The sequence below is a fragment of the Somniosus microcephalus genome, chromosome 24, assembly GCF_052327205.1.
Source record: "Somniosus microcephalus isolate GS21.2 chromosome 24, FLI_Smic_1.0, whole genome shotgun sequence".
Classification (NCBI taxonomy): Eukaryota; Metazoa; Chordata; class Chondrichthyes; order Squaliformes; family Somniosidae; genus Somniosus; species Somniosus microcephalus.
In genome coordinates, this window is record NC_141010.1 from 10,589,147 (window position 1) to 10,616,582 (window position 27,436).

A 27,436-nucleotide genomic window follows, 5' to 3' on the forward strand; every position below is an offset into this window, starting at 1 on the left:
GTGAAATTTTTTCTCTCCACTGATTTAGGGAACTTCTAATCTGGCTCCTTTAATATTACAATTTATTTCACTTTAAATGATTCCAAAAAAAAAATAATCCAGGCAAGGACTGCATTATCTTTCTTGCAGTGAATTGCATTGCCCTTATTGCTGAATCTCGTTGGGAGGCTGGATAACTTGAAAACGCTTATCAGGGGTTTATTTATATATACACAGTCTGCTAGTTAATATCCTTTAACATTTTTCCAACAGCAAATATCCTTACTGTGTGCATTCATTATGATATGTAAAACATATTAAAACATTTCCTTAGAAATTATTTTATTTTCTCATGAATAATATTCCTTTCTAAGCGGCTGTGTGTGGGTTTTTTTCTGGCCCTTTCTCTCTCCTCGTGCATTAGTATAATTTCAACGCACATTACAATCTGCTGTTCGAATTATTCCATCGGAGGTCTCTGGCCTTTAGCCACACTGCACAACACGGCATCCGTCAGCCCAGGGACTGTGAAAAATAATGTTTTAAAAAAAAAAATCCTAGTTTTACAATTGCAAAAATCGTAAAATGTGAGCATTTTAAGAGGCCAGAGTTTGATTTTTTTTTAAAGGTATATGCTTGGTACAGTTTTAAACTATCTCCCCCCCCCCCCCCCCAATTCAGTCTGGGTCTGCACATCAATGCTGCAGTCGAGACTTTTGCATAAAAGCGTTTATATTTATTTAAACGCTGATTAGTTGTAGCCCTATATATAATACACAGCCATTTTGAAACTGCCTGGTGAAAACAACCTCACGAAGAGTGCCTGGCACCAAATTTTGTGCCACAGATATAGGTCCTCTTTGTTTCACAGGCAGCGGTGTAGACGTTGGGGTTTTGCAAATAAATCTAACTTCATCGTGATTGGATTACAACCCTTGTTTGAATATCCAAATGTCTGCATGTATCTTATTAATTAAATATCTATTACTCGCCATTACCATATTATCTGTCGCTGTATCCAAACCGAATACCTATTTCCCTGTTTTGCTGCAGTATCTATTACTGCATTGCAATGTAGCGCCTTTTGCTGAAATGTGATGGTTTGCCTGTTACTGCGTTTTAGTCAGACAGCTGTGGCTCGATCTTAATGCAGTTATTTGTCTCCAATGCTCATTGCACCGTTCAGTACATTTATTGCACTACTTCAATGCAATACGTATTTCTCTACTTTAACGCAGCATGTATTTAACTAGAGCTTCTATTACTCTGTTTCAATACCGTGCCTATTACTCTGTACGACAGGGTGTATATTTCTGTACTCTGGTGTGTGCCTGTTTCTGTGCTCCGAGTGCATTTAAAAACATGGATTATTACAGTTCCTGTTGAATGTGCCCTATTCCAGCACAAGGTTCACCGAAACGTCCCTTTTAAGAGGAGTAAATATCTGTCGTTTCCAGGAATGGAGACTTTATATTACTCATTAATGCTCGCTATTTCGACCAATCGGATCGCTCAATTTATTTCCACACGCCATTTAATATTGTATATCAATGTATTTTCTAACACTGCATGTTATCGCACTCTCCAATACTGTCATATTAGTATTGCTGACTGCTATGTTTCAATGCAGTGTGACTGATTGTGTTACCTTTTCCATGCAGTTAGTTCCAAACATATTTGTCAACGATTATGCTTAAATGTGGCACATATTGCTGCACTTTAGTCAGTGTGTATCATTATACTTAATGCAGTATTTATACAGCAAACTGCAGTTTAGTATCTTTCAGAATTAAGCGCTATCTGATTTAGCGTAGCGTCAGTGTATGGAGCACGAATCTCTTATAATGCAGTATCCGTCACTTTGTTTTAATTTGAAACCTATTCGTAGCTACTGTTTGCCATGATATTGATAGAGTATCTCTCACTATCATAACCTGTAAAATCACTTTGTCCTGCATTTGGTTTAAGCACTACCTGTAACAGATTGTTATATAATGTTGGCAAAGGCAGCTAAAAAATGTGTTTGTATAAATATATGTTAGATATTAAACCGCGGAATATCTATTAGTGCATTTCAGTGTAGTAAGACTAATATGTGTAAAGCATATTATAATACAATCCATCACAGTATTTGTAATGACTATATTGTATTCTCAGCATGTTGAACAATTTTTTGTATTGTTGTAACTCCACTTTCACTATTGATAAATTCACTCCCCTCTTAAGATTAACTTTTTTCTTCAACCTGACTGAGCTAGCTCTGTCAGTCTGCATCTTTGTCAGAGTCCAATTCCATTAGTTTGACTGCGAGCCGAGCGAATGTTTTTAAAAGCTAACTATATTTTTTTCCAAGTGAAAGTTAAAGATTACAAAACTGTTTCTCAGGACCTTTTTGTTATCTCATCCTCACGAACTATAAAATAATTAAAGGGAACACTTTCTACTATATTTGTGATTAAGGCGTTTCAGCCATGGGTCGAGTCTTAGACAGTTGCTATACTAATATACTAAAATATTATGGATATATTAGGCTCCTAAATATTTTGGGCCTGTGCAGAAATATAAGTACTCACAGCAAATAACAATTAATCCAGTGCATTTTATATTAAAAAAATAAAGCATGACTCTTTTGTACATTGTGTGGAAAACCGAATCAGAAAGTTGTTGTTGCATTTCAAAGTAATTCATTGTGTGAAGCGCTTTGAGATGTTGGTCAGACGTGATAAAACACTGCACCAGTGCACGTACTTTTTATACAAGAGTTACAACAAATTAAAAGAAATATTTGACTGTTCTCAGTGACTGTGATTTTTTTTCGTAGATGAATCCCCCTTATTGTCCATGTTTGATAAACTTGTTTCAGTTTCCAATAACAAAATAATGTCTGTGTAGCTTTACAATTAGAGACCCCAGTCCAGTTCAAGGAAGTTTAACAGTGCGAAATCACTGTTACATCAGACCATTGGCTCATTCATTAATATGGATAGGAAAGGGGAGAGAATGACATAAAGGAAAGGACTGGGAGACGGAATGGTAGAAAAAGTAAAAGGAAGATATATAGAGAAAATACATGTTCATATTAAACTACATTCTTTACCAGCTTAGATGCGAATCATTTATAATAAAGATACTGGGGTATGGGGGTGGGGGAGAGCTCCTTTGTCTCGCTGTCCTTAAACGCGCATGATTTGTGTTGATAACATAGGTTCTTAAAATGGTATTTCAGATTAATTTGGTTTGTAATTTCTGTTTCGTTCATTGGACAATAGAACAACAAATAGTTGTATAATCTTCTGGAAAATGTGACGTGGCACCAACCCAGTTATACAAATAATGTGTTTTTAATTCAGCCAGTAAGGGCTGCACATTATAGTTTGTTTTTATTCTATTATTATGTCTCCTTAACAATCATTTGAACTTAGAGTATTGTACGATGAACTGTTAAATCCTTAATTTATCCAATGGTATAATAGATTATTCCCACCCCTTTTCGGTAAAAGAAAAGTTAGCGTTCAACGTTTTATCCCGAGGTGCTGAAACTACAGCAGTTTATATGTAAGCAATTTGCAATGGTTGGATACTGGGGATTTTTGAAAGATATTTTGCATAGTTCCGATGTACACGACAAATATTTCAACTTATAACAGGATATAATATTTACAATGGAATACGGCTATTTTCACCAAAATAATGACATTTCACGAACGCAGGAAACCTGTTAACGTCACCCTCCGCTCAAAAAAGAACCGTTGGAATTGTCAATTATCAGTTAACTAGGTTGGTGCAGGTGAACTGCCTTAACACATTGATCAAAAGTTTACTGTCTCATTTGTGGATGGGGACTGGTAGTTTGTGAGTGCCTCTGTGTGTGTGTGTGTGTGTGTGTGAGTGAGCGATAGATAGATAGATAGAGAGAGAGATAGATAGATAGATAGATAGATAGATAGATAGATAGATAGATAGATAGATAGATAGAGAAAGAAAAACGAGCTGGGCAGAGACAGAGTAACAGACCGATAGAGAAAGACAGACAGATAAACAGAGAAGGGTAGAGACAGAAACAAATACAGACCGAGACAGAGACAACTGGAGAGACAAAGGGAGAGAAAGAGAAACAGAGGCGGTCAGACGTAGAGGGAATGACAGACAGAGAGGCAGCGAGAAAGAGAGGCAAATGCAGAGCAACAAAGACAAATCGAGAAAGACAAATAGAGTGAGAGAGAGAGGGCCAACAGACAGGCAGGCAGAGAAACAGAGAGAAAGTGAGAGACAGATAGATAGGGTGAGAGGCAGGGAGAGACAAAGACAGAGATAGGTTTTCCTCTTTGCTTTGGTTAATACCGCAATTTAATTTTTACGGAGGATTCGGTGATTTCGTTTCATCCTGGGCTATGATGTCCATCGATCTGTTTCTCTGGTTAGGGATAATGAGATTTAACCCCATTTGACATCTCCTGCCTTCAGCCTGCTTGCCATACTCTTTCTGTCCCTTTCTCTGTGTCTTCTGATCAACGCGTTAAAGGCACTAATGCAATTAATGCCCGCAGATAAGAAGGGTTAGTGCAGCAATATTACCACGGATATATTCACAAAAATTGGACAAGGGCTATGCAATCAAATATAAATATCAAGCATGTATCCGTAACTATATACGGTGTCTTTATATTTTATACATACATTACATGTTATGACTAAATTCACAGACAATACCAATAGCTGCATGCTTATTAAACACAAAGGTTTATATTTTTATCTTTGAATATATGTTTGTGAATGTGTGTGTGTGTGTGTGTGTGTGTGCTGGTTGTGGGGGCGGTACAGCGCTTTTGTGACACAACCTCTTGTCCTTCCTCTCTCTCGTTTCTTTGTTTCATTCAGCTATTATCTCCACGCCATCTATCTCTGTCTCGCATGTTTTCCACTCTCTCCATCTCTATCAGTGCACCCCCCCCCCCACACACACACACCCTCCCTCCTCCTCACCCCTTTGGTGAGGTGCCTGGTGAAATGGGAGGGGGTGGTTGGAGGCGGGAGGGGGGCGGGTTGCAAGGGAGGAAAACCTCAAGGAAAAATTGACTATAAGGACGAGATTCCTTCTCCAGAATTGACAGCACACGTTCTGGGGAATCGATCTATTGATTAGCTTTCTCATCGCAGCTTTCATTGGAAATATAAAGAAATTGCAATTTAAGAAAAATACACATTGGTGCATAAATTGCTTCAATTATTCGATTAGGAAATGATGCCCGTATTACTTTGCTACAAGCAGATTTTTTCAGTTATTAATTTTAAGATTATTGTCAATCATAAATTATAATTGTCAATTTAAATCATGCAGATTGCAAGAGATTGTGTGATCGTATCAGCATGGTAAGCGTAGACAATGTCTCTTATTCACACAAGGTTATCGTGAAATGAACTGGAGCTCTAATGACACGTGCTGCTTATTTTGATTCTGTACGGATCCATATTCTCTCCATTCCCCCTTTGCAGCCGAACAGTCAGGACAGCGCCGATCGATAGATCCTCTGCCCCTTAAATAGGCGGCAGAATGGAGCATATGTCACCGTGGGAAACGCTGGCAGGCTGCTAACAAAAGAACACTATTCCATGCAGGAAAGACGCGGTTACCTAGCAACAGACCGGTCGCCCAATTTTCTCCAGAGTTGGAGTGCTCTCTGCTGGTCGGGAAAAGAATCAAAGCGGCCACGATTTCACCTCGCCCCACGCCAGTGAATATCCATCTACTGCACCGAGCAAATCCGCCGGGAGTGCAGTGCTGACGGGGCGGGGGGGAGGTTGAGGAGTCCAGCTCATCACCCAGAGATTTTACACTACTCCAAGAACTACTAACAGAAAACAGATCCTCAATGGAAAGAAATTATGGGTCAGGGAACGTGGATTTTAAACATAGAAAGAAAAGACTTGCATTTCTATAGCGCCTTTCACGACCACCAGACGTCCCAAAGCGCTTTACAGCCAATGAAGTACTTTTGAAGTGTTGTAATGTAGGAAGTGCGGCAGCCAGTTTGCGCACAGCAAGATCCCACAAACAGAAATGTCTTAATAACCAGATAATCAGTTTTAGTGATGTTGATTGAGGGATAAATATTGGCCAGGACACCGGGGAGAACTCCCCCTGCTCTTCTTCAAAATAGCGCCATGGGATCTTTTACGTCCACCTGAGAGAACAGACGGGGCCTCGGTTTAACTTCTCATCGGAAAGACGGCACCTCTGACAGAGTAGCACTCCCTCAGTACTGGCACTGGGAGTGTCAGCCTAGATTATGTGCTCAAGTCCCTGGAGTGGGGCTATGAACCCACAACCTTCTGACTCAGAGACGAAAGAGCCACCCACTGAACCAGGGCTGACATAACTATTATCTTTTGTTGCTAAGATTTAAGCTTCTGTAGTGTGTTTTCTCATTGCATCCCTCCTGCATATTCATAAAACGGCGTGAATGACACTTCATTAAAGTCTCTTTATTTCCCCTCCCTTTATTAGTCCCACCCTCTCAGCTTCCCTTTCCTATTTTCTGTTGGCTTCGTGTCATCATCATGTTCCATAATGCTTCCCTTGTCGATGCTGATTGGCTCCAAATCGCACTCACCGGCAGAGTGAAAATAGCTTTGCATTTTCACGAGAAATGCCGACAATTCACAGCTCCCTGAACGTTTATTTATCAGTATCCGCCTGTTGAATGTTCTATTAACCCATTGAGTTTACATATTCGTGCACGTGTCTCCTTGCTACAGTGTGAACTATAAGGCAATGTTCTGTTGACAAGTTACTTATGAAGGAGAGGATTTGACTGAAGTGGCTTCCTAAAGCGTTTACGTCAATGCTGTTGACACTAAACTCTGTTTTCCCCACCCTTTCTGTTGAAAAGATTGGAACGGGTCAGTTAGCGGCAGATCACTCCGTGGGGTCTGAATTATATTTGATAAACACACTGTTGTGCATTGAGAGTTCTTCAGCAATCGAACGGAGATGAAGAGTGTGTAAAGAAACATAAAAGATGCAAAGAAGGTAGTAGGGAAAAGCTGGAAAAAGGAAAGGCTTGAGAGTAAAAGGAACGAAAGAACAGATTTGTTGGTGTTCGCAGATCTCAATCTGTGCTGTGCTGGAACATAGTATCGTTTTGCCTTTTAAGCGGCAGCTTTTCCTCTACATTGGACTAAGCATAAAACTCTCAAAAATAAATACACAAATCACTAAAAGTAGCGACACAGGTTAGCAAGGCCATTAAAAAACTCAAACCAAGCACTAGGAATAGAATTGAAAAGTAGAAAAGTTATGCTAAACCCGTATCGAACCTTGGTTAGACCACACTTGGAGTACTGTGTACAATTCTGGTCACCATATTATAAAAAGGATATAGAGGCACTGGAAAGGGTGCAGACTGGATTTACAAGGATGGTGCCAGAAATGCGAGGGTATCGATATCAGGAAAGGATGAACAGGCTGGGTCTCTTTTCTCTTGAAAAGAGGAGGCTGAGGGGTGACCTAATAGAGGTCTTTAAAATTATGAAAGGTTTTGATAGAGTGGATACAGAATGTTTCCACTTGTGGGGACGAGTATAACTAGAGGCCATCAATAGAAGATAGTCACCAAGAAATCCAATAGGGAATTCAGAAGAAACTTCTTTACCCAGAGAGCAGTGAGAATGTGGAACTCGCTACCACAGGGAGTGGTTGAAGCGAATAGTAGCATTTAAGGGGAGGCTGGACAAACACATGAGGGAGAAGGGAATAGAGGGTTATGCTGATAGAGTTAGATGAGGAAAGACGGGAGGAGGCTCGAGTGGAGCATAAACGCCGGCAATGACTGGTTGGGCCGAATGGCCTGTTTCTGTGGTGTATATCATAGGTAATCCTGTGTAAATCATTATTCTTTCAGCGAAACGTTCCTTGCATCAACTACAGGCGAAGTATGCATTAAAATTATTTTATTTCACAAAATTGACAGGAAATATTTCAAATAGCTTGTCAACTGAACATGAATCACCAAAAATAAAATAATGGGCTGACTTGATCAATGTTTGCATTGAAAGGTTGTCGAGAATAAGCTCTTTAAATATGTTCCAGTAAAACACCATCATATCTATCCTTGTTGTGAATGTATGGAGACTACACAATCTACCTGTTTTGGCATATTAACGTGTAAATGGGGCTATAAACCCCCATATCTCCCATGTATATATGAGCATTAATGACATTCTTTTGATATCAATGTAAGCCATGCTGTTGGGCCTCGGCTGACACACGGAGCTGTAGCGACTGGGCAACCCTTTGTGGAAATGTCCCGATTACAGAACGCGGTTTTATGCTATGAGGGCGCTTTTTGAGGATTAAAGACAAGTAGGTCTGTTTGTAACCGTATTTTATCGTGGAACATCTACACGGAGGACGCACAACGGGGGGAAGAGTGGGCTATGGAGTTTATTCCACGGGCAGGAACCCATAGATCGCAGCGTCTCAGTCGAGAGGTTTGCTGCTCACAGGTGAGATGAATGGCGCGTTCGACAAATTGGAAGGTAGCGACATTTAAAGAACGTTAATACAGCCAGTTGCTTTATGATATCAGTAGGAAACTATCGTAACCGTGACATCACAATGAATGAGCATGTAAATTACAGAGCGTCTGTCTGTCTCACTCTCTCTCTACTATCACAGCCGCATACATTGACATGCTCAGTGCTTGTGGTCAGAGAGTACGTGACATGGAACTGCTCAGGGAAATGCGTCTCGCCTGCCTGGCTACAGGTGGCTCAAGTGGGTAGCGTCCCTTCCCTCTGAGTCAGAAGGGTTGTGGGTTCACAGTTCCACTCCGAGACTTGAGCACAAAAATCTAGGCTGGCAATCCCAGTGCAGTGATGAGGGAGTGCTGCACTGTCGGAGGAGTGCTGCACTGTCGGAGGTGCCGTCTTTCGGATGAGACCTTAAACCGAGGCCCCATCTGCTCTTTCAGGTGGATGTAAAAGATCCCATGGCACTATTTCAAAGAAGAGCAGGGGATTTCTCCCTGGTGTCCTGGCCAAGATCTATCCTGCAATCAACATCACTAAAAACAGATTATCTGGTCAGTATCACATTGGAGCTTGCTGTGCGCATATTGCCTGCTGCGTTTCCTACATTATAACACTTCAAAAAGTACTTCATTGGCTATAAAGCTCTTTGTGGCATCCTGAGGTCGCGAAAGGCGCTATATAAATGAAAGTCTTTTTTTATGACAGGGTACTGATACTCTATCCCAGGGCCTGCAAATGGTCGTAGCGGTAACACACACAAACACTTTCTATTCTGTATGGTTCACGCGCACACTTTCCAGATGAACTTTAATGAAAACCAGAACATTCCAGCCTTCCAAAGAGCTTGGGGACACAGAGGTCGTAATGATCGGAGAGCACTGCACAAATTTGCGGCGTAAACTTCAACCTAAGGCCCTGGATACATATCAGTGTTTTAACGTGCAATTCAAGCCGTAACACGTACAGCTTGGTGTACACAATAACACGTATTTCTCATACAGTACAGACTGTATATCCTATACATCTTTAGGAAAGTGAGTTATTCCTCTGAAAAGTTACGTCGGGATTATACTTTGAAAAATAAGTTTAAAATCCATTCATATATAAAGAAAATATTTAATGATTATATAGAACCGCACCTATATGTTAACATTTTTATTTTATATTGAAGAGTAATCACGTCATTGTGTAATTCTAAGTAAACTCCTAATGTGGAAGAGACAAAGGTTTGGAAACCAATCAAGATTTTCTTTTAAATCTGCAAGGCTTCCTAAATTGGTCAGGGAATTCAAATTATTCATAGATTAGAAGTCCCCCGGGGCAGCGAATAAGCCTTTAATAATTTGGTCTTAAAACACTAATATTTTATACACAGTGTTTTATTTGCGAGATGTGCTGGAATTTACTGCTAGAATTGTTTGAGCGCTTTAGGTAGGATGTTCAGTGCTGTTTCCTACCAATCCAATGAAAAGCAATAACTGGTCTAAACGCCGTCTGGTCCTGATCATTAAGGGGACCTAATACAATCCCATCCAATCAAGAGACCAGGGTGACCCCACACTTTAGCACAAGGCGCTTCAATAATTCGCCAACCAACGCCATGTCTGGATTGGAGTTTCTCGACATAATTATGAATCAGTTGGCATTATTCCAACAGTTTTATATCGAGCTGTTAATCTAATACTTCGGGCGTCACCTGCGTTTCATTTTTGTTCATATAAATACCGCAGGCTATATCCTTCCAGGTGTTCAATACAGAGAAGGAATGATCTGGTTGCGGACTCCAAGCTGTAACATCTCCTTCGCTCGCCTGTTCCTTTTTATCTCTTCCCCCCCCCCCCCACTGGGTATTTGGCAAGCCTGCTTTTTTCAATGGCAACTTTCACCAGTGAGTGGAGGTTGGTTTTAGCAGCAAGTCTTGAGCTAGGGTTGGAAGGAACAGCCTTGTGTAAGGACCGGAATTAACAGTTTTACGGTGGGACCGGTTTAGCAGTCAGGGCAATTTTCTAATGGGAGTGGTGTTAGCATGAAAGGGTCCTGCTTTTTGGGGGGTTAGGATTAGCAGAAACTGAATCTTTGCTTTGGGGTTAGAATTGAGCGAAACAACAGCCTTAACTGGCAACACGTGGGACTGAAAACATTGTCAGCAGTCCCTGTCTTTCCTTATTGATGTATTAAAATACTCTCCGAACCTGCAGCCTCTAGGTGCCCCAGCAGTTGTTGACGTTTCTGCGCGGCTGATATACAAAAATCACTTGACAAATACTATGATTCTCAGCACCCATTTTGATTTGTGCAGTTTGAGCACATCGGCGCACAGACAGTAAATGCAATGCCGCTTACTGTATTGTACTCCACACATACACACACACACAAAACTTAGCAGCACGCGTAAATCATACACACTGGGGACTTTCCAAATGTGATTTATGTCGCTTGGCAGACAGAGCGGGGTGGGGGAGAGAGAAAAAAACATCTGTACAGGAAGCGCAGTCAAAAGCAACATTTGGACTCAAAATACGTGGTCAAGAAATTCCGGTTATTTTATGGTCAGATTATGTCTCTGCGGTTCAGTTTTCAGCAAAAAAAAAGTGGAGTTCTTGGAATTTGTGCAATGTGGAATTCACCGACCTTGTAAATCGATCCATCGATCCCTTAATACAAATTAATAGTAAGGATCCCACAAGCCCCATATTGGAACAACAAATATTGCGTGTCTGTACCTGCCTCTAGTCGTCTGACTCTCGCAGGGATCAGGAATTTTCAATCTTCTCATGTGGTCTAACGACCTACTATGAAAATCAGGTTAAAACATTGCGCACATTTCCCATAGAATAAGAAAGTATCTTAATTATCTGCGCTCACTATTGTCCTTTTGAAATGTGGTCGGCTCAAATTTTGTTGGTATTTTAACAAGTCTGCGGCGTCCAACGTGACATCCATCTATCTACTATCCACATTCTCTCACGATCAAAGTGAATTCTTATTGGAGTAGCGGCCAATAAAAACTAAATGCCACATTTGAAGATGGCAATACATGTCTGCTCCATCAGATATCTGAGCACACAGCACATCTTGTATGCACTACTCATTACCTTTAGGGTTATGTTCAAAAATATAAAGGAGGTTATAGAACCATTCTAACAATTGACTTTTACTTCCATTTTTACAACAGCTGCATACTTAGACTTTTCATAACAGCAAATATATTTTGTTTAGCGTTTAGGTGGCAAGTCAGAATATTTAACGTTTGATTTTTTTAAATCTACCTACAGCAGATTTTTGATGGACGTGAATTCTGCCTCTGGTAAAATTATATATGCTGTGTCTTCGAGCAACACAACAAACACTTGAGTCACAATCCGTCTTTAACTGAACGTCCTTTTTAACAAGATTGGATGTGGGGTGGGGGGGGGGGACATCAGATATACATTTTAATCAATTCAACACTATGTTGGTGAAGCCACACATGTTACTAAAATATCATGGACCACACAAACTACATTGAATCGCAGTTTCCTCTAGATTCCATTGGATAATGATTCTCAGTGCGGTAGGGAACAATCGAGAGTGCAGGCAAAACTCGCGTTCCGACACTATGGCAGAATGTGTTAACGGGTGAGCTTCCACCTTCTACACATTCTGCTCCCAACGCAAACTATTTGCTTCGACCAATCTTAACCCAACAAAATAAGACTCTAGGTTTGGCTAACCCTGTCCCTTAAGGCAAATTACACTCCCAGCTAACCTGAATAACGAAACTGCAGCCATGACAATACCTTCCAAAATATTTTGCAGTGTGTAGGCCCAGGGATTGAAATCAATTTGATCTCCTTTGCTCACTTCTAGTTCTCTGGGGGAGGGGGAGGGACATCATTCCCATCTCTTACCCCACTCACCAGGAACATGCTGTTCCCGAGATTGAATCGCGCGTGTTTTTGTCCTTTAGTATTAGACCCCACTAACACACGCCTTTGGAGGCTGTTTGCAGGAATTTAGGATCAGTATGTGTCCTGCCAGGTAAATTCCGCCCAGTTCTCTTCACTTTCCCGTATCTTCTCGAATGAAAGTCATTCTATCTCAAGTCAAAACATCACTTGACATTCATAGAATCACAGCCTCTTAGGCAAGCCTGTTTCCAAAGTAGCAAGAGGTTATTTCATTTCAGCATAAACTTATCAAATGAAAGGGAACCGCTTTCTTTATGGACTGTTCTCGCCCATATGGTTTTTGAATTATACCGATTAATTCAGCCTGTACACACATGTACAATTTATATTGGGGTAGACTAGATAAGCACGTACCTGGTCAGAGGGCAGATTCCAGCGTGCAATTCAACCCGCTTACATCATTTAGGATGTACGAGTTTCCAGTTAAACTGAAAGTCTAGTTACCAAGAGTCAACTAGAATTTATTTCAATGATTGATTAAATTTCATCAGGCGTGATTTATGGTAAATATGCTGTTAATTATAATATTATAGTTATTGTACATTGCCAATAAGACAATTTGATTTTTTTAAACTGATACAAGATGAGTTTAAAGTTATACTGAATATCAATAGAGCAAGATATTACGGACTACGCTTCATGTAATCCGGCTATAATTTTACCCTGTGTTGTTGGAACAAAATGATTTCAAAATTGCTACGGTTTATACCTACATTTGTTCACATTCCTCTAGTATATTTAACTCTCATTACTAATCACAAACCTTGCTGGTGGAGAGCGGATCAGCATATATATTGGGAGCATGCAGTTGTCCTTATCTGATGTCGTGTTTCGCCGAAATTAAGAGATGTGTGACTAATCGACCTACCGCAAACAATTCATTTTTGTACAAGATGTATATCTCCCAGTCTTAAAGAAACGTATAAGTTCTTTAAAAATAACTAAGATTGTTACAGTCGGTGGGAGGGGTGCCTCTCTGATAGGCACTGAGCCTTTTGTTGGCGTTTAAAATGCTCTGGAGCAATCACAGAGAGGAGCCAATTGTAAATACAGCTGATGTCCCAGTACCTACAGCAGCATCAGTGTACCATAAACACACCATTTCTGAAGTATTACAACAACCAAAGGTCCTTTTGAATCAAAGATATGAAATACTATATTAAAAGACTGATTCCATCCACCTGATCTGCTAATGATTTTGATGGAGTCATTATTTCTACATAGATCACAGATAGCTATACTTCCTTCCGTCCGCATGCCCGATACGAGACTCCCAAAACAAGCGCTCTACTTGGAGCTCTGGCATGGCAAGAGAGCCCCAGGTGGGTAGAGGAAACACTTCAAGGACACCCTCAAAGCCTCCTTGAAAAAGTGCAACATCCCCACGGACACCTGGGAATCCCTGGCCCAAGACCGCACAAAGTGGAGGAGAAGCGTCCGGAAAGGCGCCAAACACCTGGAGTCTCTTCGCCAGGAGCAAGCGGAAGCCAAGCGCAGGCAGCGCAAGGAGCGCCCGTCAACCCAAGCACCCCACCCAGCCACCCCTTCAACCACCGTCTGCCCCACCTGTGACAGAGACTGTAGGTCCCGCATTGGACTCATCAGTCACCTGCGAACTCATTTTTAATGTGGAAGCAAGTCATCCTCGGTTCCGAGGGGCTGCCTAAGAAGAGGAGGAAAGAGAGGTAGTGAGGCAGAGAGGTTTAGGAAGGGAATTCCAGAAATTAGGGCCCAAGCATCGCTGCCAATGGTGAAGCGATTAAAATCAGGGATGCTCAAGAGGCCAGAATTAGAGGAGCGCAGATATCTCGGGGGGTTGTGGGGCTGGAGGAGATTACAGAGATAGGGAGGGGCTTTATAGAAAATGTGCTTTATAGAAAAAATGTGAGCCTCAAAAATCTGCATTTTATTTCTGCCAAATGTGATTTTGTGGAATTTTTGAATATATATATATAAAACCTCTGTGCATCTTTAAGTGCCAAATTATATATTTTTTTCTTCCCTCCTGAGTCACAATATCAGCAATGCTTTACCCTCACTCTTTGCTCCCTTTGTCCTGCTGGCTCTGCCAGCTCCGGTCCTCCAGTATCCCGGCATGCCCCGCCCCGCCCCGCCGCTTGCCGGGCCCGACCGCACGCAGTGACTGTTCACTTTTCTCTCCAACTTGAGCACATCAACCTAACCTCGCCCCACCCACCGGCCTTGACAGACGTCGCGGCGGACCAATGGGAAAGCTGGAGCGGCGGCGGCCGTGCGTCAGCGAGCCAATGGCAGGGGGTGGGGAGGCGGGACCGCAGACGGGGTGCGCGGTCAGGCAGGCAGAGGCTGGAAGTGGTGAATCTTTTTTATTTTTTTATCCTGTAAAATTCACCGTGTCTGGGCCTGACTGATAACCGAGCAGAATGGTGAGTAACTGAAGGGGAAAAAATACAACTTTATTTTTTACTGATTTACAGTTGGTTTGTTTAATTTGCAGCACATTGCAGTCAGCCAGGCCCAACCTGGCCAGTGTGGCCTATGCTTTCCCTTTCAAGCCAAGGCTCAGTTTTTAATTCCTTTTAAACTGTTACTTGCCTTTCTTTATCGTGTCACGGCAATTTTAGGCTCCTTTTCCAGGGAATCAATCCACCAGAGCCTGCTCCTGCCTGCTTACAGTTTTAGGGTCTTGTCTCAGTTACATTTAATACTTGATTTGCTTTTCTTTCTCAATGCTTTTAAGTTTGCTTTAGCTTCCCAGTCATTATTGATTTTTAGCTTAAGATGCATTCCTGCAGGGTTTGATGGCCTTGATGTCTCTGTTCAGTTACTTCCTCCACAATATTTGCAGTTAGTTGACTTTGATTCTTGCTGCACTTTAAAATCTGCTAAATCTCCCTGTGAAAAATCTCCTTGTGTCTTTCTCGCCATCTTATTTTTGTTCCAGATTTGTGCAAATATGCACGGCTACTTCATCATAAAGATGTACCTTAACGTGTCACTTCATAAATATGTGCAGGGTGTAATATTACTGGAACATAGTGAAATACATGAAACCCACTACCTTTGCTGGTGAAATTAGATGATGTGATCATTACATTCCCCATAAAAAAAACTTTATAAGCTCCACTTATATTACAGTATTGAAGAATAACTCTAGTCGGTGTGTTTAAAGGCAGTAATTAATTAATTGAGCTTAATTCTTGTCAGTCCCTTGAAGTCTTTGTAATCCACTATTGGTCTCCAACTCAACAATCACAATTTTATTGCAGAAAAAGTCCTGTCCAGTAAATTACTTAGCTTGTAATGTTTAACTTTTCTATGAACTTCCTTGATACCAATCTCACTGAAATTAAATTTCTGAAAATTTGGCACATCTGTAAAGGACTATCGGAACTAGTTTTGCAATATTTAAATTGGTCTGTTCCTGGATAATTGTGATTAGTCGTTTCTGCATTCAACTGCATTGTGAAAGATGCAGAATTGCGTGTATAGAAGTTAGGAGCAGGAGTAGGCCATTCGGCCCCTCGAGCCCGCTCTGCCATTTAATGAGATCATGGCTGATCATCCAAATTCAGTAACCTGTCCCTGCTTTCTCCCCATATCCCTTGATCCCTTTAGCCTTAAGAAATATATCTTAACTCCTTCTTGAATATATTTAATGAATTGGCCTCAACTGCCTTCTGTGGTAGAGAATTCCACAGGTTCACCACTCTCTGGGTGAAGAAATTCCTCCTCATCTCAGTCCTAAATGGCTTACCCCTTATCCTTAGACTGTGACCCCTGGTTCTGGACTCCCCCGCCATCGGGAACATCCTTCCTGCATCTAGTCTGTCTAGTCCTGTTAGAATTTTATATGTTTCAATGAGATCCCCTCTCATTCTTCTAAACTCTAGCGAATATAAGCTCGATCGACCCAATCTCTCCTCGTATGTCATTCCTGCCATCCCAGGTATCAGTCTGGTGAATCTTCGCTGCACGCCCTCCATGGCAAGAACATCCTTCCTCAGATAAGGCGACCAAAACTGCACACAATACTCAAGGTGTGGAGGTGTGGTCTCACCAAGGCCCTGTACAACTGCAGCAAGACATCCTTGTTCCTGTACTCGAATCCTCTCGCTATGAAGCCCAATGTTTTTTCACTGGAGTTGGTGGAATAAGCTGCTGCTTTGTGAAAGGAATATCTCGAGTGCAATTTTTCCTGTGTTCTGATTAAGTCAAAATGCTTTAACGTCGTGCCAATAAGGGTCTTATTTGAGACTCCAATGCACAAGTTTAAATTATTACCACCACAAACACTGCCAGGGACTGACCTATCACCACTGACATTAATTCTAGGTTTTTTTTATTATTCGTTTGTGGGATATGGGTGTCGCTACCAAGGCCAGCATTTATTGCCAATCCCTAATTGCCCTTCAGGTGGTGCTGAGCCCCCTTCTTAAACCGCTGCAGTCCATGCTTCTTTGTAGCAGTTTGGTATGGACATATGAGGAGAGGTTGAGTAGATTGGGACTCTACTCATTGGAGTTCAGAAGAATGAGAGGCGATCTTATTGAAACATATAAGATTGTGAAGGGGCTGGATCGGGTGGATGCAGGGAGGATGTTCCCGATGATGGGTGAAACTAGAACTAGGGGGCATAGTCTTAGAATAAGGGGCTGCTCTTTCAAAACTGAGATGAGGAACTACTTCACTCAGAGGGTGGTAGGTCCATGGAATATGCTGCCCCAAAAAGCTGTAGAAGCTACATTACATAAATTTAAAACAGAAATAGACAGTTTCCTAGAAGTAAAGGGAATTAAGGGTTACGGGGAGCGGGCAGGAATTTGGACATGAGTCTAGGTTCGGATCGGTCATGGCCCTGTGGGTAGCGGAGCGGGCCCAGGGGCCGTATAGCCTGACCCTGCTCCTATTTCGTGTGTCTAATTCTGTTAGATTCAGGAGATGGTTCTGTGATAGTAGATTGGCGGTTAGGATCAGATCAGCCATGATCTTATTGAATGGCGGAGCAGGCTCGAGGGGCCGATTGGCCTACTCCTGCTCCTATTTCTTATGTTCTTATTAACTGAGTGTCTCGCTGGGCCATTCCAGAGGGCAGGTAAGAGTCAGCCACATTGCTGTGGGTCTGGAGTCACATACAGGCTGGACCGGGTAAGGACTGCAGATTTCCTTCCCTGATCCAGATGGGTTTTCCCGACAATCAGTTTCATGCTCACCATTACAGATACTAGCTTTTTATTCTAAATTTATTGAATTTAAATTTCCCAGCTGCTGTGGTGGGATTTGAACTCACGTCTCCGGATCATTAGTCCAATCCTCTGGATTACTAGTCCGGTAACATAACCACTGCGCTACAGTGCCCCGCGATAACCCTGATACACAGATCAAAATTCTCTCTCCGGACACAGGTTTTGACAGGCAAAATCTGTAATTGTTTTGCTGGGTGATTTTCACAGTTCAGTTGGACATAGTGTGAAAATTTCACACACCAATCATGACATTGAGAGTCTAATGGCAGCACTGGTCACAATAACAGAACGGTTAAAAAGAATCTCCTCCACACTGGGTGATCCGAGGCATGTTTCATTTTCCTTAGTAAAATGTTATAAAATATTTTGTCTGCGAGTGTAATGCATAAAACTGTCTCTGCTGTATTTTACAAACTTTATACTTAATGCCTCAAAAGTTATCATAATGTTCAGAAAAATGCTTTTTGAATGATAAAAATTGAGTTGTGTTTTTTTCTTAATCATTTTTCAGAATTGTATTGAGATGCATTAAGTCATAAAATCCTGCAGGAGTTCCTAACTTGCGCTTTTCTTGCTCTTCCCCCCCCCCAGTCGCACATGTCATATAATGGCGGGGCAGTCATGGCCATGAGGGGTAAGGATTGTGTGGCAATAGCAGCCGACAGGCGGTTTGGAATTCAGGCACAGATGGTGACGACCGACTTCCAGAAGATCTTTCCAATGGGCGAGAGGTTATATATCGGACTGGCTGGTCTCGGCACAGATGTACAGACTGTGTAAGTATAGCGATCAAGGTTGGGTTCCTATGATCTCCGTTAAGAGATAAGAGTTCCTCAATTAGACAACGAGGTGGGATTTAGAGTGTCCCGTTCAGGCCCACCCTGGGTTGCTCACTTAATAGAGACAGCATGTAAATGAGCCACCTAGATTGGAAAGTCCCACGCTTTGTTCCCAGTGTTGATTTTAGCTGAGGCAGCAACACTGCAATTGGCCTGAATTGTGTCGGCAGTAGCTCAGTGGGCAGCACCCTCGCCTCCGAGTCAGAAGGTTGTGGGTTCAAGTCCCACTCCAGAGCCTTCAGCACAAAAATCTAGGCTGACACTCCAGGGAGTGCTGCACTGTCGGAGGTGCCGTCTTTCGGATGAGACGTTAAACCGAGGCCCCGTCTGCTCTCTCAGGTGGATGTAAAAGATCCCACGGCACTATTTCGAAGAAGAGCAGGGGAGTTCTCCCTGGTGTCCTGGCCAATATTTATCCCTCAACCAACATCACTAAAACAGATTATCTGGCCATTATCACATTGCTGTTTGTGGGAGCTTGCTGTGCGCACGTTGGCTGCCGCGTTTCCCACGTTACAACAGTACTTAAGTACTTCATTGGCTGTAAAGTGCAGTGGTCATGAAAGGCATTATATAAATGCAAGTCTTTCCTTTGAGTGGCCCTGGCTAGCAAGGGATAAACCTGCTGTCAATTGTTATCCAGTGAATCGTCCTGGAAAGTGCATGTCTGGGTGGATGTCTGGTGGAATGGTGCCCTATATGTACGAAGAACCTGGTTACACTCACCACAAAGGATGGCCTCGTGGCCAAGGTATGAAGGGCTGCCCAAGAAACCCCCCAGCAAAAGATAGCAGCTTTTAAGCAGTAGAGGTGAAAATTGGGAGGAGGATGGAGAGAACTTTAAGAGTTCTGTAGTTTAGGAGACAGTATTTCCTGAGTGATGTAAGGGTTAAAGATCCCAGCTCAGTCTGTTGGCACTTGCCTATATGCTGTGCTGAACAGTTCTCTACCCACAAGAGGGTTATCGTATGAGGAGACATTGAATATACATGGGCCTATACTCTCTGGAATTTCAAAGAATGAGAGGTGATCTCATTGAAATGTATAAAATTCTTAGAGGGATTGACAGGGTAGATGCTGAGAGGCTGTTTCCCCACTGGCTGGAGAGCCTAGAACTGTGACTCATAGTCTCAGGATAAGGGGTCGGCCATTTAGGACTGAGATGAGAAATTTCTTCACTCAGAGGGTTGTGAATCTTTGAAATTCTGTACCCCAGAGGGCTGTGGATGCTGAGTCATTGAGTGTATTCAAGACTGAGATCACTAGATTTTTGGACTCTAGGGGAATCAAGGGATATGGAGATCGGGTGGGAAAGTGGAGTTGAGGTCGAAGATCAGCCATGATCTTATTGACTGGTGGAGTAGGCTCGAGAGGCTGCATGGCCGACTCCTGCTCCTGTTTTGTATGTTCTCATGTTCACACAGCTGTGTACCTCAAGAGGAAAAGGCTCTTTGCCACAGCAGTCCCACTTCTGGTTATCTGAACATAGTGTGCTGCAGTAATCTTTTTTTCAAAACAGTGTAAGCACAGCTCCCCGATGTCTCAGTCGGTTTCTCCAGTGACTAGCTGAGTCATGTGGGCTAGGAGATCGGCGGTTTGATGCTCAGTCTGTGCTGAGTTTGCTGATCACAGCCGAGGCGGCAGTCGGAGTGCTGCAGTTGATCTCGGAGGCCGTGCGTTAAGGAGCGGAAAATCAACCCTTGTTCCTGCTCCTAATCGCAGTCTGCCATTCCCATTTTAGAAGTGCACACTTTTTAAAGTGGACATTAGCTGAGGACATGGTCAGGTTCGATTGTGGGTACCCCACTCTCCCCAGCGGTGGTGGAGTAGCGAGCAGTCACTCGCTTTCAACGCTTGCGTACGAATAATGCACTCTTGGGTAAGGCACCACAGGGTGACTGGCACCTTGTAGGACCATGCTCCATCTTTATTCATAAGATGTGAGCGTCGCCGGCACGGCTGGTATTTAGTGCCCACCCCGAGTTGCAGTGGTACAACAGAGGGGCTTGCTTGGACACTTCGGAGGGCAGTTCAGAGTTCAACCACGTTGGTGTGAAATTAGGCACATAGGAACAGGAGCAGGCCATTCAGCCCCTCGAGCCTGTTCTGCCGCCATTCAGTGAGATCATGAGATCTGTATCCTAACTCCAGCCATCCAATAAATTGTTTTTTTATTTGGGTTTATTTTCTACTTAATTTCAGTTACTATACCAAAATGTTTTTGCACGTGAATTAAACCGTCGCTTAGTGAAGTTTCTCTTTCTCAAAATTCTTCTCGAGGTATTTTGTTCTTAAAAATCCCAGGACTGTCTGCTGCATCAGTCCTGCATGTAGATTTATTTTAACTCCATCAATCTGCATTTATATACAGGAAACTCTCGATTAACCGGCACCCAAACAACCGGAAATCTCGGTTAACCGGCAAAATTCAGGAGTAGGTTCAGTTAAGTTTTTCTTCATATTAGTGGCCGTTCCTGGATCCGTGGCTGTGTAACTGGAGTTCCTGCACTTGTTGCTAAGCAACAGGGACGCTTGGTCTGTGGCCAGGGTTCCTGCAGCTGTTGCTAAGCAACAGGGAAGCCTGGATTTGTTGCTGTGTACGGAGCTCTCGTACCTTTTAACTATAACTCTCTGTAATCCGGACTTTTTGATAAACCGGCACCACGCCGGTCCCGTCGGTGCCGGATAAAAAAGAGTTTCTTGTAACCGGAAATGTCGGTTAACCGGCAAAATTCAGGAGTAGGTTCAGGTAGCTTTTATTACTTTTTTTACTCCATTTGTTGCTGTGCAAGGGTGTGGCTGCAGCTGTTGCTAAGCTACAGAGACGCTTGCAACTTGTGCCCATTGTTCTGAAGCAACAGGGTTTGTTGCTTTATACGGAGCTCTCAGCTCCGTATCTTTTATTATAGCGTTCGGTTATCCAGAATTTTTGATGAACCGGCACCGCGTCGGTCCCGTCCGTGCCGGATAAAAGAAAGTTTCCTGTAGTGCCTTTAATGAAGGAAAACGTCCCAAGATTCTACACAGGAGTCTTATCAAACAAAAATTGACACTGAGCCAAAGAAAGAGTATTAGCAGGGGTGACTAAAAGCTTGGTCAAAGGGTTAGGTTTTAAGAAGGGGCTTAAAGGAGGAGAGGCTGAAGATGTTTAAGGAGGGAATTCCGGAGCTTACTGCCTAGACCGGTGAAAGGCACAGCCGGCAATGGTGGGGCGAAGGGACTGGGGAATCTGCCAAGAGACCAAAGTTGGAGGAACGCAGAGTTCTCGGAGCTTAAAAAGTATGAGGGAGCATCCTTCTGGTTACAACTCTGCACCTTTGTGGAAATATATCAACTGGGGTGTGCTATTTGGGGTCTCCTTCCATCCAGAGAAGCTCTGGCAGTGTTGGTGATGGGACCAGCAGGAGTACCCGAGCAGCTCCATTTCTCTCGGTGGGAGCTGCGATTTTGCACCAGGGCTGGGAGCTGATCGGAAGTCTCCCACCAGTGTACCAGCTAGGCATACTGTGTAGAATTGAGTCTGCCCAAGACCTGGCTAGCTCCATTTCCATCACTATAGTCTTTTGCATTTCAGATTCACCCACCAGATGCCACAGCAGCTAATGAATGTTTTTCTAGCTTCCTGGTAATGTGAATCAAGCACTGTCGTCCTTTTGTGAGTTGAAGTTGTCCGCTACTCTTAACGCTTCTCCCATTTTATCTTCTAGTTCACAGCGTCTCAAATTCAGGTTGAACCTGTATGAATTAAAAGAAGGCAGACAGATCAAACCAAAAACATTCATGAGCATGGTTTCAAATCTCCTCTACGAGCGACGGTAGGTTATATACTCCAACCTATTGTGGAATGTTTGGAGTTATGCGGCGTGGTAGCCTGATTCTCAGATGTGAAGCTGCACGGCTAAATTACACACACGCAAACACATTTTGCGGTTAGAATTTATCATTCCGTTAATGGCCTAGTGGTGCCAAAACGTTCAGCTCCTGGCATAAAATGTAGTTTCCTCAGCAACTTTATTGGGAGTGAGATTCTTGAGGCCTCCTGCCTGGCGGAAAAGGTACTATAGTGCCCTGAAAATGGTGGGGTGTGATTTACCGCCCTGGTCCCGCTGGGGGTGTAACCGAGCTATATTTCCACGGGCCTATCACTAGGCGGCCACAAGCACCCGCCTGAGTTGGGAAGTAGCCCCTTTAAATATGCAAATCGGACCTTGGATGTTCCTGTGTGCAACCAAGTTTGTAAACTGATTTAAAAAGGGATTCTAGCCATCAGCCTATTGGAACTCCATTTAGTTTGGTTACAGAATAGTATCTGAATGACCAATCCATGCACTGGAGAAGGTGCAGGAAAGTGAGACTGATCTCAAGTGTAATAGGGAGGAGCAGCGAGAAAAGATGAGAGAAGCTCTAATCTAGAAATCGAGACTAGGAGCAGGGGCGGGATCCTCATTGAGGTAGATAAAATATTAAACGGTATAGATAGAGAAGGCAAACACAGAATATTACTTCAAATTAGGTCAGTGAAGTGGCTCCCAAAGATATCAATTTTAATTTGGAAAAATGTAAATTTAAAATCGAAATATTAGTATTTTCTCAGAGTGATGAATGTTTGCAGGTATCTGCCAGGCAGCATATTAGAGACAAAAGTATTAATGAAGCTGACTGCTAATATGGGTGAGTTGGGGTACTGGAGGGACGACTGACTTTCTTTATGCTAACGAAAGGAATATTGTTTTTATATAAACCTTGAAATTACAGTTGTGTATGTTACTGGACAAAGGTTTGTGTTTGTATGAGATTCCTCTCTCTGTTATTTCAATGCAGGCATTCGTTAACCTGTTTAGTTTAGCGCCACAACTAAAATAGAGGAAGATCACCATTTCTGGGCTACAGCACCTCAGCGGGTTCTCACAGTCTCTCTCGCAATGAATGACTTTTTGAGATGTAGGTTTATGTTCTCCTAATTACTTTTAACATTTGCAGATTTGGCCCGTACTACGTTGAGCCAGTGATCGCAGGACTTGATCCAAAAACACACCAACCCTTTATTTGTTCACTTGACTTAATTGGCTGCCCAATGGAGACCGAAGACTTTGTGGTCAGCGGAACATGCTCAGAACAAATGTACGGCATGTGTGAGTCCCTGTGGGAGCCAAACATGGTGAGTGCCTCCTGCCACCCTGCCCTATGGCTTTGGCACATTGACCTGTTAATTACCTTGGGTAAATATGAAATATGCTGGTTTCATTCACTCCTAAAAAACAAATGTTCTCTTTTCTTTGGTCTTTACATGACCTGCACCTGGTGACATATCTTTTTAAGTGACCAATATGGATCTGATTGTGAAAGAAACAGCAGCGTTGAATTATAAAGAAAGACTTGCATTTGTATAGCGCCTTTCATGACCACCGGATTATATTTTTAATTTGTTCATGGTGATGTGGTCGTCGCTGCAAGGCCAACATTTATTGGCCACCCCTAATTGCCCTTGAGGTGGTGGTGAGCCACCTTCTTGAACCGCAGAGGGCAGTTAAGAGTCAACCACATTGCTGTGGGTCTGGAGTCACATATAGGCCAGACCGGGTAAGGACAGCAGATTTCCTTCCCTAAAGGACGTTAGTGAACCAGGTGGGTTCTTACAACAGTCCAATAGTTTCATGGTCACCATTACTGATACTAGCTTTTTATTCCAGATTTATTTAATTAACTGAATTTAAATTCCCCAGCTGTTGTGGTGGGATTTAAACTCTCATCTCCTGATCATTAGTCCAGGCCTCTGGATTACTAGTCCAGTAAACTAACCACAATGCCACTGTACCCATATGTACCAAAGCACTTTACAGCCAATGAAGTACTTTTTGAAGTGTGGTCACTGTTGTAATATTGGAAATGCAGCAACGAATTTGCGCACAGCAAGCTCCCACAAACAGCAATGTGATAATGACCAGATAATCTGTTTTTTAGTGATGTTGATTGAGGGATAAATATTGTCCAGGACACCAGGGATGGCTCCCCTGCTCCTCTTCTTCGCATGGGATCTTTTACGTCCACCTGAGAGAGCAGACGAGACCTCGGTTTAACGTCTCACCCAAAAGACAGCACCTCCGACAGTGCGGCACTCCCTCAGCACTGCACTGGGAGTGTCAGCCTAGATTTTTGAGCTCCAGTCTCTGGAGTGGGACTCAAACCCACAACCTCCTGACTCCGAGGCGAGAGAGTGCTACCAACGGAGCCATTCGAACTGTATGATTGCCTATGCTGTGTTGTCATTATTCTGCCTTTTTGAGAAGTATTCATTGAAAACAAGCTTCTGGGATTAAATGGGGCATCCTATAATAACCGGTGTCCTGAATTTTGCACAAAAATTCCAGATAAAGTGCTAAGCTGGCACTGCACGTCCCTTGTAGTAAGATTCTTTACAACTGGTGAGAGTGTGCGCTGGAATCTTTTTCTGTATATGCTGTTCCCTATTCCCCAACCCATGTTCACTGCTGTGTTAAATGAAATGATTTACACTGAGGTACAGTTCCACAGATACTGGTCATTCAGCTGGCCTGAGCTTGAACCAGTCCACCTCTAATGTCTACACACCTGTAAGATCACTGGATAGAAATCAGCATTGAAACCTTAGTGATTTTGCCCTCACTCCCTCAACCCCACACACACCCACCCACCCAGGAGCCCTGAGGCAATAGTGGCAACCCTAATGGTTGCAATTCAGCTAACTCCACACAGACCAGGGATCAACTCTGGGACTTTCCTGAACTGTGTGACTCAGTGCCACACCAGATGGGGTCTATAACCAACTGGGATTTTTTAACGTACTAATTCCGTGTTTTGTTATACAAGACTGCAATGCTACAGGCATGAAAATCACACACACACACAGAGCTTCACTCTCCAGCTGGGAAATCTTGAATGTTTTCAGAGTATGGCCGGGACCATCTGCTTAACTTCATAAAGTACTCGTGAGGTCTAACAGATCCCCAAGTACTTTTTCAGTACACGACTTGCCGCAGCCCCAGAGTTCGATTCCAGGCAGCGTCAAGCGAGAGGTGTGAGGTGGCCTTCCTGGGGAGGGGAATCGCACGCCACTGCATTCTCGGGTCGGACTGGGAGCTGACTTGGTATTTATACTGTCCCTTTGCAGCACATCAAAAGTGGCAGTATAACTGCACCGTTGAAGAAAGAAGGAGCCTGCATTTGTCCAACACCTCCTATGCTCAAATACTAAATGAATGTTTCAATTTCAGGAACCAGCAGATCTGTTTGAAACCATTTCTCAGGCCATGCTGAATGCAGTGGACAGAGATGCTGTATCGGGTATGGGTGTCATCGTTCACGTCGTGTAAGTTTGGAACGCTTTTTTCTACACATGGCAGAGTTTCAATCTTACTGCTAGTGCACTCATTGTATTAAAATAGCACATAATCATAAAATAAGCAGGTTAATGTCTGTTAAAGTAGCAGAGAAAGTATGTCAGCGTGTGTTAAGCAGTGTGCTACCAGAGGCGGTTTCTTTTTATTCAGTAATGGGATGTGGGCGTCGCTGGCAAGGCCAGCATTTATTGCCCGTCCCTAATTGCCCTTGAGAAGGTGGTGGCGAGCCGCCTTTTTGAACCACTGCAGTCCGTGAGGTGAAGGTGCTCCCACAGTGCTGTTAGGGAGGGAGTTCCAGGATTTTGACCCAGTGATACTGTACTCCTGGGTTGCTAGAACGTGACCCTGGGTCCAAAATCAATACATTTAATGCTACAGGTGATACATGAGCAGGGGGCGTGATTTGTATCCCATGAGTGGACTGGCCTGATAACATGCTCATGACTTTGCCAATCACAAGTTTGGTTACTGCCACAAACGTGATAGATTTGTGTCCTACAGCTCTGGCGTTGCACTTTTTTTTAATTGCAGATGAGAAAAATAATTTAAATTTGAAACCGGGAGTAAATTGCGTAGATTGCAGACTGGGTCACGTCACTGTAAATCGTTTTTTTCCACAATGCCATCTCTTAATTATGGTATCTCTTTTCAAACATGAAAGAAATAATTCAGGGAGGTGTTATCACACGTGGCCCTTGTTCAATTCATAGTACGTTAGCTCAGGACTTTCCATTGACCTGCCAGCAGTCTCGGAAGTTCAACTTGCTGTAATCTGGCCGACTGCTTAAACAACAAGTTGTGTAACTGCTGCAGACAGGACTGTGTGTTACTGGCAAAGCATTTACTTAAGAGGATCGCGCGTGGGTTCATGTGGAAAATGGTTCGAGTTTCTTAGAATCATAGAATGATACGGCCCATTGTGCCTGTGCCGGCTCTTTGAAAGAGCTCTCCAATTTGTCCCGCTTTCCCCCGCCCATTCCCTATAGCCCTGCAAACTTTTCCCCGTCAAGAATTTATCCAGTTCCCTTTTGAAAGTTGTTATTGAATCTGTTTCCACCGCCCTTTCAGGCAGTGCATTCCAGATTATACCAACTCGCGGTGTTTTTAAAAAAACAATTCTCCTAATCTCGACTCTGGTTCTTTTGCCAATCACCTTCTATCTGTGTCCTCTGGTCACTGACCCTATTGTCAGTGGAGGCAACTGCAGCACAGAGTGTTTGTGTATCTATATGGTTAGATTCCATTTGCTAATTGTTTTTTTCTTCCTTGCAGTGAAAAGGACAAGATTACCACCAGAACATTAAAGGCTCGCATGGATTAAAAAACAAAACCTCTTCAGCAAACTTTGAAAAACAATGTTTTTTTTGTGTAGTTTTCTTTTCTGTTCTAGCACACCTAAAATATCGGGAGAGTGTCTGTCGAAACCAGATAGTTTGAATTGAATAACTTTCGTATTATATTTGGTGGCCACTGAATATTTTGTTTATAAGACATGTATAATTAAAAAGGCAATAAACTAGCTATATAACAAGGAA

General features: G+C 42.9%; 1 protein-coding gene across 1 annotated transcript; it reads left to right on the forward strand.

The window, feature by feature from the left end:
• The first annotated feature begins 14,727 nt into the window (after positions 1-14,727).
• On the forward strand, positions 14,728-27,436 carry psmb3 (proteasome 20S subunit beta 3). The gene is made up of 6 exons (XM_085966206.1): positions 14,728-14,866; positions 18,278-18,462; positions 22,233-22,340; positions 23,506-23,683; positions 25,776-25,870; positions 27,174-27,436. Exons 1-6 carry the CDS (start codon positions 14,864-14,866, stop codon positions 27,220-27,222), a joined length of 618 nt encoding a protein of 205 aa, XP_085822332.1. The 5' UTR covers positions 14,728-14,863; the 3' UTR covers positions 27,223-27,436.